Source organism: Colias croceus, chromosome 23, assembly GCF_905220415.1.
Source record: "Colias croceus chromosome 23, ilColCroc2.1".
NCBI classification, from domain to species: domain Eukaryota; kingdom Metazoa; phylum Arthropoda; class Insecta; order Lepidoptera; family Pieridae; genus Colias; species Colias croceus.
Genome location: NC_059559.1, coordinates 166076 through 178150, shown reverse-complemented (window position 1 = coordinate 178150; position 12075 = coordinate 166076). Strand labels below are relative to the sequence as shown.

General features: G+C 50.6%; 3 protein-coding genes across 3 annotated transcripts; all 3 read right to left on the bottom strand.

Moving 5' to 3' along the window:
• Positions 1-768: 768 nt before the first annotated feature.
• Positions 769-1287, bottom strand: LOC123702089 (histone H2B). Its single transcript, XM_045649733.1, has one exon. The coding sequence runs from the start codon at positions 1260-1262 to the stop codon at positions 888-890; it is 375 nt and encodes a 124-aa protein (XP_045505689.1). The 5' UTR covers positions 1263-1287; the 3' UTR covers positions 769-887.
• Positions 1288-8470: 7183 nt separating this feature from the next.
• LOC123702082 (histone H2A) lies at positions 8471-9066 on the bottom strand. The gene has a single exon (XM_045649728.1). The coding sequence runs from the start codon at positions 8948-8950 to the stop codon at positions 8576-8578; it is 375 nt and encodes a 124-aa protein (XP_045505684.1). The 5' UTR covers positions 8951-9066; the 3' UTR covers positions 8471-8575.
• Positions 9067-9868: 802 nt separating this feature from the next.
• Positions 9869-11466, bottom strand: LOC123702067 (late histone H1-like). Its single transcript, XM_045649713.1, has one exon. The coding sequence runs from the start codon at positions 11203-11205 to the stop codon at positions 10378-10380; it is 828 nt and encodes a 275-aa protein (XP_045505669.1). The 5' UTR covers positions 11206-11466; the 3' UTR covers positions 9869-10377.
• Positions 11467-12075: the final 609 nt, after the last annotated feature.

Here is a 12075-nt window from a genome sequence, read left to right as displayed (position 1 = left end):
ATTCATTTCTATACGCCAGGAAAATTTCTATACGTCCGGAAAAATACTACTGAACCGATTACAATGAAATTTAGCACATATATAGAAGGTAACTTGGATTAACACATAGGGTAGGTTTTAACCCGGAAATCCCACGGGAACGGGAACTATGCGGGTTTTCCTTTGAAAACGCGGGCGAAGCCGCGGGCGTAAATCTAGTACAAAATATTAATTTACTAAAACTATTACAAAACACAAAACTAGGTACCTATATAAATATAACACAACAGAAAATCGGTTCGAATGTCTGTCCGTGTGTGCTATTTTCCCTATATTATAAATTTGTATAATTAAAACTAGAGAACCGATTTTGATTCGGTTTATTTCAATAGATAGACTGCATCTCGAAGGCTACTTTTTATTATTGCAAAATAATATTTTTAAAGTAAAACTAATGAAGAGGAAAACTTTGTTTGTTAATGAATAGGCTCATCATCAAAACTACTGGACCGATTTTGATGAAATTTGGCACAGACAGTCTTTAGACGCTGAGAAAGAACACAGGCTACTTTTTTAATATATATACCGCGGGCGAAGCCCTAGTTTGTAAATAAATTAAAATAAATCATACCCGCAAATGACCAACGTTAAACGTATAATTCGAAATTCGAATTTCAAAATTACAACTTTAGGTTTTCTTTTTTTTTTCTCACTGCTGTTGTTCGTGTTGGAGAAACGTATTTTTGACGTGTAAACACACACAATTCATTCATGAAATATATTGTGGCCCTGAAAAGGGCCGTTGTTGTTTTGATAGTATTTATAATAATAATAAACACAAAACGCGAGCGAGCGGGCGTTCGATAAGTCGAACACGCCACGCCGTTGTCCCGACGGCGGACGGCCGCTCACTTGGAGCTCGTGTACTTGGTGACCGCCTTGGTGCCCTCGCTGACCGCGTGCTTGGCGAGCTCGCCGGGCAGCAGCAGCCGCACGGAGGTTTGCACCTCTCGCGACGTGATGGTCGACCGCTTGTTGTAGTGAGCGAGCCGGGACGCCTCCGCGGCGATGCGCTCGAAAATGTCGTTCACGAACGAGTTCATGATGGACATGGCCTTCGAGGAGATACCGGTGTCGGGGTGGACCTGCTTGAGCACCTTGTAAATGTAAATGGCGTAGCTCTCCTTCCTCTTGTGCTTCTTCTTTTTCTTGTCAGACTTCGAGATGTTCTTCTGCGCTTTGCCGGACTTCTTGGCGGCCTTTCCACTCGTTTTTGGCGGCATGTTGCTTGTTGTAGTATAAGTTCAATCAATTGAAAATGTATAACATTTACATATACATATCGGGATCTTCGCACACGCAGCCTCCGCGAGGAGGCTGCGTGGGGAACATTGTTCGGGGCGGGAAGCCCCCTTCAATGGGAGTATAGCGCCGCCCGTCAACACGGGCGGGAATTTGGGGGGGCGTGAAAGCCCTTATTTTTTAGAATTTGATTCCGCGTCGCGCGAATCAATCGACCTCTTTCTTTTACGAGCCCGGCCATGAGTTGTGTCATGACCGGGGACGGAGGGGGACTGGGGCGAAACGACACGAATGGGCGGGGTAGGAGGCGCCAATTGCGCGTGGGAGTATAGGTGGGGAGGTGGGCTGGGTACTTGTGTACCGACAGACGGGATTTGTATTGGTGTAGGCGTAGGGGTAGTGGGCGGCGCGGCTGGGCGCGCCGGAGCAGTAGAGTGCGGGACTTGCGGGGGCGTGGGAGTGACGGAATGCACTATAAGTGCATGTAGGAAGGATCGGAGGGATGGCGCGTTATGCACCGGGGTGTGAGGGAGTGCACGGAGTGCGTGGGTGGAGGGTGGCGCTGGAGGCGCGGTTCGGGGTGCCGACATTGCAGCTAGCAATTCCGGTGGATAGGAGGGCGTTGTGTACGCCGCGGGAGGGGGGGGTGATAACAAGTCGCGCGGAAAGGGACAGCGCGACTCGGGAGGGGCGCGCATCGGTGCAATCCCTCGGAGATGGGAATGAGAGGATGCATCCGCGCGCGCAAACATGTTTTGGGATAGGCGTAGGATGAAATCGTCAAGTGTTTCCACACCGAGATCGCTGCGTATCCGCTCGTTCCTCACGCACCACGGCGCGCCAGCGATAGTGCGTAATGCGAGCGACTGCCGCGCACGCATTTTGCGGCGCAGGCTTTCACACACAAACGCATACCAGGCGGGCGCGGCGTACGTGAGGAGCGGCCGTAGGTAAATCTTATACAGACTTACCTTTATACGCAGCGGGAGTTCGGATGACAACACCGGACGAAGTATTGCGTGGGCGGATTTACACTTATTGATTACCCGCTTCACGTGGCTGTTAAAGCGAAGCCGGCGATCAATAGTGATGCCCAGGTAGGTGACATTGTTGGACCAAGGGATTTGCTCACCGGCCAGAGTGAGGTGGGTGGAGGGGGTCATACCGCCGAATACAATCGCCTGTGTCTTTTTAGCGTTCGCGGTAATCCGCCAGCGCTCAAAATACGCAGGCAATTCGTCCAACCAACGCTGCGCCTTTATCACCGCGTTCGATGTCCATACCGATGCGGTGACAAAGGCTACATCGTCGGCGTACAAAGCGACGATATGGTTAGTGGGTTGCGCGGGGGAGGGGAAATCGTCTGTGTAGGCAGAGTATAGCGCGGGCGATAAACAGCTGCCCTGCGGGACACCCGCCTGCACAGCGTGGTCTTGTGAAACGGCGGGGGACACGGAAACGTGAAAGGAACGATTCGTGAGGAAGGAGTGCAATATCCTCACGAGCCGCGCGGGGCACTGGGTGGCGGTAAGGATCTTATATATAAGGCCCTCATGCCAGACGCGGTCGAAAGCCTTTTCGATGTCCAACAGCACTGCAACCGCTCTCTCATTCTTGTTCAAAGCGGAGCTAAGGTGGTGCAATACTCTTGTCACCTGAAGGGTGGTACTGTGTGCCTCGCGAAAGCCGAATTGCTCAGCGCGAGGCGACAAGTACGGGCGCAGCATTGGCAACAGCAATGACTCGAATACTTTGGAGACTGTGCTCAACAGAGTAATGGGTCGATAGCTGCTCGGTAAGGAAGCATTCTTTCCGGGTTTGGGGATCATTATTACGCGTCCGGTCTTCCACACTGAAGGGAAGTGACCGGAGCGTAATATACCGTTAAACAGCCGCGACAAAGCCGCGACTGTTTTACGGGGGAGGTGGCGGAGGGATTCATTCGTCACGCCGTCCGCGCCGGGCGCTTTGCGCAACTTTGTACGCGAAATCGCACGGCGGACGGCGGACGGGGACGTGAAGAATGCTTCCCCAGCGAGTGGCATCGGTGAATTTAGAAAACTCGTTAGGTATTCGTTCACTGCCGTTGCGTGGGCGGCGTTCGACGGCGTCAGGGGGTTCGGCTGAAAAACTTGCGCCAGGTGTTCGGCAAACAAGTCAGCGCGACCCTGAGGGCTGTATACATAAGTACCTGCGGAGTCGGTGAGTGGGCGCGCGGGGGCGGTTGAGGATTTGAACCTGCGACAGAGTCGATGAAGCGACGGCCAGTCCTCGGCGGCCTGTTCGAGCGACCGGTGCCAGCCCTCGCTTTTGTGCTCCTCAAGCGCCGTGCTAACCTGTTCACGCAACCGAACAAGTTGCCGCTTGAGGGTCGGGCAGCGCGTTCGCTGCCATTGCCGTCGCAGAGATCGCTTCCTCTGGATAAGGTTTTTGAGGTAACCGGGAAGGGGGGGGAGACGGGAGGTGGACGGTTTGTGTGTCGTGGCTCGGACGAGGGCGGTTTGTAGTGTATCTTGCAAATCATTCGCAAACAACTCCACGTCCGCGGCGCTTGTAACCGCGCGTGCGGGGGTGGAGCGCTCAAGCGTGCTTGCAAATAACTTCCAATTTACACATCGGAGGGAGCGGGATGGGGCGATTGCCGGACTGTCTGCAGCGAACTCGGCCAATACCGGCAGGTGGTCTGAGTCGAGTTCGTCCACAATGACAGTTTGCGTTATCGACTGGCGGACCACATTGTGGATCGAAAAGTCGATAATGTCCGCGCGGTAGGAGTCTTGATCGGGATAATGAGTGGGTTCAGGAGGACCCTCTATTACGATATTGTTATAATCAATAAGGTTATAGAGGGCGTTGCCGTTGTGGCAGTTAGAGCGAGACAACCAGTGCGTATGCTTGCTATTCCAGTCACCCGCGGCGAATGTCGGCACGTCCGAGGCGAAAAGTCGTTTCACCTCGTTCGTGTCAACAGTCCCCGTAGGCGGTCTGTATATAGCATACATACGTATTCTGCCACCTGGAAGTTCCGCTTCAACGCCAAGCGCGGAAAATGACTGGGATGTGAAAGCAGGGAGGGGGGTATGAGGAATGGACCGACGGATAAGGATCGCAAGCCCGCGGTATCGCCTGCCAGTAGGCGACACCTCGTCCCTGCGATAAACTACGTACCCGGACGCGCTCAGCTTCGAAGATGGCCCCAGCTGCGTTTCGTTTAGCAGCGCCGCATCAATGTTCTGCTCCCGCATCAGGTGGCGGAGCAGTGGCTTCTTATGCGCCGGCACCATAGTGCGGGCGTTCCAATATAGTAGCCTGAGCGCTATTGTTGTAGGAGGCTGAGGAGACCCCGCATTACTATGGGTATGGGGTCTGCTCCCTCCTCTAAGGCGCTCAGGACGCTCTGGAGTACTAGCGACGCCGCTCGGATCACCGCTTGCTTCGCGGGATCGGCAGGCGCCGCTAGGGGGGGCTGCGGTGCCGACGATGATGCGGTCGGCTGTGTTCGGCGATGTTCGGGAGCCGAAGTTGCACTCGGCTCCGTTCGGGGGCGCTCGGCTGTCGTTCGGGGGCGCTCGGCTGTCGTCGTAATTGTGCGATGTTGCGCCGGCGGAATGTGCGCGGACGGGCCGGCTTGGGGCGCTGTGGCGGCGTCGCTCCGAGGGGGCTGCGAGCGGGATTTTTTCCCGCGTCCTCGTCGCTTACGTTTTGCGGGGGCGGCGGAGGCGGGATTTGCCGCCGCCATGAGGCCGCTGGTGTGCGCTTCTCCGCGCGGCACCGGCTGGATGGGTGCGGGCGGCGCTACTGGCGCGCTGGGTCTAGCGGCCGGCGCGGTGCGCGGCTGCTGTGCGTGGGTGGTGGTGGTGGTGGTGCGCGCGATGGGGCCCGCCTTTTTGTTGCGGGCCTCGCGCCGCATCACCGGGCACGACGCGTGGTTTGCGGGGTGTGGCCCCGCGCAATTGGCACAGATGGCGGGGGCGTCTCTCGGCCGCGGGCAGTCCGCGGTCGCGTGGCCCTCGCCGCAACGCACACAGGCAAGGGGCCTGTGGCAGTTGTGCGACGAGTGCCGGAAGCCCTGGCAACGGTGACATTGTGCCGGGCCCCGCTTCGAGCGCCACGCCTCGACGATTACCCCGGGCATGTGCATCAGCTCGTTGATGTCATAAATGCCCGGGGTGAGATTTGGTGTTTTCCTCAGTATTACCAGGAAGAGGCATCCGGGGCGCCCCTTCCTGGCGCGAATGGGCCGCGCGAACTCTGGGTCATACCCGAGTTCGCGCAGCGCGGCGAGCAGCTCGTCAGGCTGCGTATTGACGGGCAGTCCGCGGACGGCCACCTTGACGCTACGCTCGGCTTCGGGGGAATATGAGAACCAACTTATGTCGGCCCCCTCCCCCTCGATGCGGCGCAGGTAGCGGTCGATGGCGCGGTATTCTGCCTCGTCCTTAGGTGTGAAGCGCACGCCCGTCCCATAGGCGCGCGCGCTCACCTGGTGTCCAATGATGTTTGTCAGCTCCCGCAGGTGAGTCGTCCAATTTGGGAACGACTCAATGATAATAGGCGGGAACCTCTTGGATGCTGCGTTAGGTACTGTGGTTGTGTTAGCGGCGCCAGGTGGCGCTGCTGTGCGCGCGGGCGGCTGCGCGGGCGTAGTGCCGCTGTTTGTCGCCGGCGGCGGTTGTAGCCCGGATGGGCCGGGCTGCGGCTCCTCGGCCTCTCCGACGTCGATGCGGCGGGGGCGGCGCGGGTCGCGTGGGTGTAGTGGCTGTAGTGGCTTAGCGCCGGTGGCGGCGCCTGCACTTACCGCAGCGTAGGTGGCGGGTTGCGGTGCGGGCGCGGCGGAGGTGTCCATCGCAGTAACGATGGCGGGGGTGGCGACGGCGGGGGCGGGAGTCTGGCAAGGCCGCTTGGCCTGTGCCGACTCGACCTGCTCCTCCTCTTCGTCGCTGCTAATAAGGCGGCGGCGCCTCGCTCTCGGCTTGCCGGGCGGGATCGGTACGGAGGCGAGCTTGTCCAACAAGACCTGCTCGTCCTCCGGCGACGGCTCCTCCCAGCAGCCTGGCGGCATTCGCGCCAGATCACCTCTACGCATCTCAATATAGGATGCCAACCATCCGCGCAGTTTGTGCGATAGGTGGCCCGACTGCACGAAACGATCTATCATCATCACGTCCGATAGATATGCGGTACGTGGTGATGTGACCTGATTCGCGTCGGACTCTTCCTCGGCGGCGGCGGCGGGCCTGGGTGTTTCCCATAGCGGGGCGGGTTGCCAGAACGGTTGGGAGGGGCGTCCGGGAGCGGAGCTCGACCGGACTGCTCCATAGCGGTCGTGGCGTATTACGAAGCGCGGGCGCGATGGTCGCGCGGATCGCGCGGGAGTCGCGTGCATACTCGCGGCCTCCGTGTGGCCCTGAGAAGGGCCTTTAGGGTCGAGTGCTTCGGCGAAGCACTGGGTCGTCCGTCTGTGCTGTCTCAACAGTTACGGCCGCATCACCGCCCTCTCCGTTCTTCGGCTTTCACCGTCAAACGGCAGTCGGTGCTGCGGGACGTATCTGGGCTTCAACGAGCACGGGCGAACTTCTCAATGGGGCGACTAGCAAACGACTTTACTGACACGAAAGACGTGAAGTACGCACAAGGAAACAATGTAAGACACGAACACAACGACAGCTTGTATGTACGCGGGCACACACAAACAGGCGACGGACGTGGCTGTATAACATTTTTCGGTTCAAAAACCGGTCTACATCGCGCCACACGGCGTTACGGCCATCGGTTAGTAATGCGAGCTAGCACTTTTCGTTATCGGCCAATACCGTGGAGCGTAAGCGTCCCCTCCACACAGTGGGCGGTGAACATGCGGTGAATCATTTACATGTTTTCATTTGGCATTTTTTTTTTTTTTTAAATCACATAAGGCTGAGGTAAAATAACAATTATACAGACTACAGTCGAATTGGGAATCATCAAGGAGGATTTTATTTAAGGATTTTTTTTTTTTAATCACATAAGGCTGAGGTAAAATAACAGTACAGACTACAGTCGAATTGGGAATCATCAAGGAGGATTTTATTTAATAATAATATCTTAAATTTATCTTAAAGATATGAAACCTTATTTGTGTTAAACTTTTTTTTTAAATTGACACCAATAAATCAAACTGACGATGTCTGTCAAAATAAATATAATATTGATTCAAAGATAGTACATGAAATTGCATTGCGTTGTTATATATATTATTAATATAATAAAACGGTTGTGAGTGAAAAAAATTCTGTAACAGGTAGGTATAAAAATATCGAGCTAAATCATGATGGTACCTATATAATTTATTATCAATTAGTTTTTAGGATAACCACAAAAATGTGCATGTGCACACACAAATTATTTCTGGAAAGCATAATATTATGGAAACATAAAAAAATATACAGTCGTCTCCAAAAGCGAGAAAATTGAAAGGCAGCCTTGAAAGGTATGGTAGGTATAAATGTTATAATATTATTATTATTATCCATTATATTAATTATGGTCGATGATGTAGCTTTCGAATGATTTTGCAATAATAAAAAGTAGCCTGTGTTCTTTCTCAGCGTCTAAAGACTGTCTGTGCCAAATTTCATCAAAATCGGTCCAGTAGTTTTGATGATGAGCCTATTCATTAACAAACAAAGTTTTCCTCTTCATTAGTTTTACTTTAAAAATATTATTTCGCAATTAGTTTTTCAAACTAAGTATATATTTTATTTTACTTCATGCTCTACATAGGTATTTTCGTACCTATAACAAAACTAAACAACACTAAAAAAAATTACCTACAAATAGGTACATAAAACGTTCATAATATACCTAACTATTATATTCGCCGCGGCCTCGTTCGGTTGCAAATTTTATGAACATTTAAAACTTATAAAATTCCTTCAATAATATTAGTGTAGACAAACAAACATAAAATGTATTTTGATGCGTTCAACGAGAAGGTTTACTATAAACTAAACATCTATAATTATGTACCTACTATAATTAATATTATAAAGCTGAAGAGTTTGTTTGTTTGAACGCGCTAATCTTAGGAACTAGGTACTTGTCTTAGATAGCTCATTCAAGTTTATTATACGTAGGTTAGTTAATATTATTCATGTTCTGGTACGTGTCAAATGGTAAACGATCACTATCGTTGTTTTCAAGACATATATTGCGGCCCTGAAAAGGGCCTTTTGAACAATTCATAATATTATTATGATGAACATACATAAAAATATGTAATTGTAGCGTTATTGGTAAATGCAATGCAATCCAATTAGGCCTTCTTCTCCGTCTTCTTGGGCAGCAGCACCGCCTGAATGTTAGGCAATACACCGCCCTGTGCTATGGTCACGCCGGAGAGGAGCTTGTTCAGCTCTTCGTCGTTACGTATGGCCAATTGCAGATGTCTCGGAATAATTCTAGTCTTCTTGTTGTCGCGCGCCGCGTTGCCGGCCAACTCGAGAACTTCAGCCGCCAGGTACTCCATCACGGCCGCCAGGTAAACCGGGGCACCGGCGCCCACGCGCTCCGCGTAATTGCCCTTCCTGAGCAATCTGTGAATACGGCCGACGGGGAACTGCAGACCGGCACGGTTGGAACGTGACTTTGCCTTCCCCTTCACTTTACCGCCTTTACCGCGTCCAGACATTATTTACTGTTTTCTTTGATAATATAATAAACGAAAAACTGATACGTACGTACTTGATACGTACAACGATACGCGCCGATCACTAAAGTTGTATTTTTTTTTTAAGACGCCATCGGATTTAATATATTATACGGCACGCGTCCTAGTGATTGCGGTGGGCATGACGCCGTGAAATGCGAGCGAACACAAACGACGAGCGATGCGCAGTGAACACGACCGTGTCAAATAGGTAATAATAATATTTTTTTTTTTTTTTTTTTTTTTTTTAAGCGAGGCTTCATCAAGACCCATACCATACGTACATATACATGCAAATGATAATGATAATTTTTTTCACATTTCACACAAACAATATACCTACCTAAGCATTTTTTAATTTTTTTGATGCGGTGTACAGCATCCCCAAATATATTTGTAATGATTTTATAGCAAACATTACAATAATAAATTATTAATATGAGATTTTACAACAATCTAATTCTATGACGCTGTCGAAAAGACTTGTATCTGTACCGTGGTTGATTGTTTTAAAATAAGTAACAGAAACAGATTGTGTTGTCTAGACAACCATCAATAATAAATTCATACCAGTATAGATAGATTTTAGAGAGTATTTTTAACACAATTTTTAAAGTTGTGTTTAGTTTTATTTTTTATTATTACAAATACCTACATAGGTACTACATACATACAGGGAGTCGGGCGTCGGGCGGTCGGTCGGGCGGCGTGCGCTGGTGTGGGGCGGGCGGGCGGGCGGTGCATGTTTGTTTGCCTGTCTGTGTCTGTGTCTGTGTGGTAGCGTGTTGTAGTGTGCGATGATTAGTTACATAATATTTTATTTTGCAAGTTGAAGGTGAAAAGTAACGTGTGTGTTTACCGTACGTATTACGTAGGTGTTTGATTTTTTTTTTTTTTTTTTCTTATTTCATTGCGCGTCGATGTGTAGTTGTAGTAACGTAACCTAACGTAAAGCTGTAGATTTGATTTTCTTGTTGTTATTATATTGTGCATGCATGTTGCTACTATAATATATTATGTATGTATGTATATATGTAAAATTGTAATAATAATGACATGATTAAAACATGAATAATAATAATTAATGTTTGAGTTTGAGTTTGTTGATTGTGTATATAGGTGGTAGTAGTAGACTGTAGATGTTATAATATTGTAGTTTTATTGTACCTACAAGTTGCTTGTTCGTCCTCGCAAATTGGAAGGAAACGTTAACCGTTCGTAGTGAGTGCGCATTCGAAAATATATGTTAGCCCTGAGAAGGGCTTTTTGGCGATAGATATAATATAATAAATATATTAATATCTATTTTGCTGAGACCGCTGCACTGCATAACCAGTTCCAACCTTCCTCGAAGTCGAATTAGGTTGCGCTTGCGCCTGCGATTGATCGATTGCACGCACACCACACGTTCACTTCTTGGACGCGGCCGAGGCTTTCTTGGCGGTGGCCGCTTTGGATTTTGGCGTTGCCGCTTTCTTCGGTTTCGGTGCCTTCGGCTTCTTCGTGGGCGGTTTGGCGCTCCTCTTAGCCTTCGGCGCGGCGGCCGACGCTGCTGCGGCGGGCTTTGCGGCCGCTTTGCCCGCAGCCGGCGCCTTCTTGGCGGCCGCGGCGGGCTTCTTTCTGCCTGCAGCTACTTTCTTGTCTTTCACCGCTGACGCTTTCGACTTGGACGGCGAGGACGAAGAGTCTGCGGCCGCTGCTGCGGCGGCGGCTGCCGCCGCCTTCTTGGACCTGCTGCCTGCGTTGACGGCCGTCTTTTTGGCGGCCGCTTGCGCCTTGCCACCGCCGCCAGATTTGCGCACCTTGACGGCCGCCGCCGCTCCGGAGCCCTTGCCGGCGGCTCCGCTCGACGGAGCGGTCTTCTTCTTGGCCGCGGAGGACTTTGACTCCAGTTTGAACGAGCCAGATGCGCCCTTGCCCTTCGTCTGAACGAGCGTGCCGGATTCGACGGCGCCCTTGAGATATCTCCTAATGAACGGCGCCAGTTTATCCGCGTCCACCTTGTACGTGGCCGATATGTACTTCTTGATCGCCTGCAGGGAAGAGCCGCTACGCTCTTTGAGATCGCTGATCGCAGTGTTCACCATTTCCGACGTCTTCGGGTGCGCCAATCTCGCTTTGGCCGCTTTCTTGGCTCCTCCCGACGCCGCTGCTGCTGCTGCTGCTGCTTTGGGCGCTTTCTTCGCGGGCGTCGACGCTGGCGCCGGAGTTTCAGTTTCGACTGCGGTGTCTGCCATTTTTGTTAATTAAAATTCAACTTCACGTCGACAATATGTAATAATTATTATATTATATTAGTATATAATATAATTACTGTTATACGTAGTACGTAGTAGGTTTCACTGTATTCGACGTACGGTGTCGCTAGTGTAGGAATCGACTGGACGGTTTACCTCACGGGGAACCGTGCAATCGAGATACGTTTTCTCGCGGTCGCGCTTGAAACTTTTCACTAACATGCCTCCGTTCGAACGTATATTTTACGTGAAATTAACGTTTAAAAGCATACGTTTCACATGTTTCTCGTCCCTTTTGAGATCGGCCCTCGTAGTGTGCAAGCCCGCGCGACGCTCGAGGAGCGCATCGATCGCGATGGACGTTTAAATTTTGCCAAGGGCTATCCGCGTGCGCGGTGTCAACTTTAAAATTATCATTTCACCTGTAATTAAACCGATTGTCGTTTCGAAAAAGGCTCTCTCAATACACTGATATACAGACGTTAAGGTGAAACTATTCGTAATCGCCATATAATATGTTTGCGACGGTTTTTAGGGGGATGAATGTGACCTGTTGTAGAACAGCATAACGCAAACGACGACCGCGCGGCCGGCTACACACACAGTTCGGCGATCGGTCGAATATGTTTAACGTCCTTTAAATACAAAAATAATAACAATACGAATGTGCCACAATAAAGAAATGACAATATTATAAATAAATGTCACATAATATGTATTGTCACAGGTAAGTATTAACCAGTAGGTACATAGTACGCACACCACACCGCACCGCCCGCACGTCTTAATATTGTCAAAATATTATATAGGCCGCGCGAGAACGAGACTACGATTCACAATTGCGTATTTATTAATATATTATTATTGTGT

Bases quoted from the DNA above. Each gene is read 5' to 3' on its own strand.
- LOC123702089 (XM_045649733.1), bottom strand. From the start codon at position 1,262: ATGCCGCCAAAAACGAGTGGAAAGGCCGCCAAGAAGTCCGGCAAAGCG.
- LOC123702082 (XM_045649728.1), bottom strand. From the start codon at position 8,950: ATGTCTGGACGCGGTAAAGGCGGTAAAGTGAAGGGGAAGGCAAAGTCA.
- LOC123702067 (XM_045649713.1), bottom strand. From the start codon at position 11,205: ATGGCAGACACCGCAGTCGAAACTGAAACTCCGGCGCCAGCGTCGACG.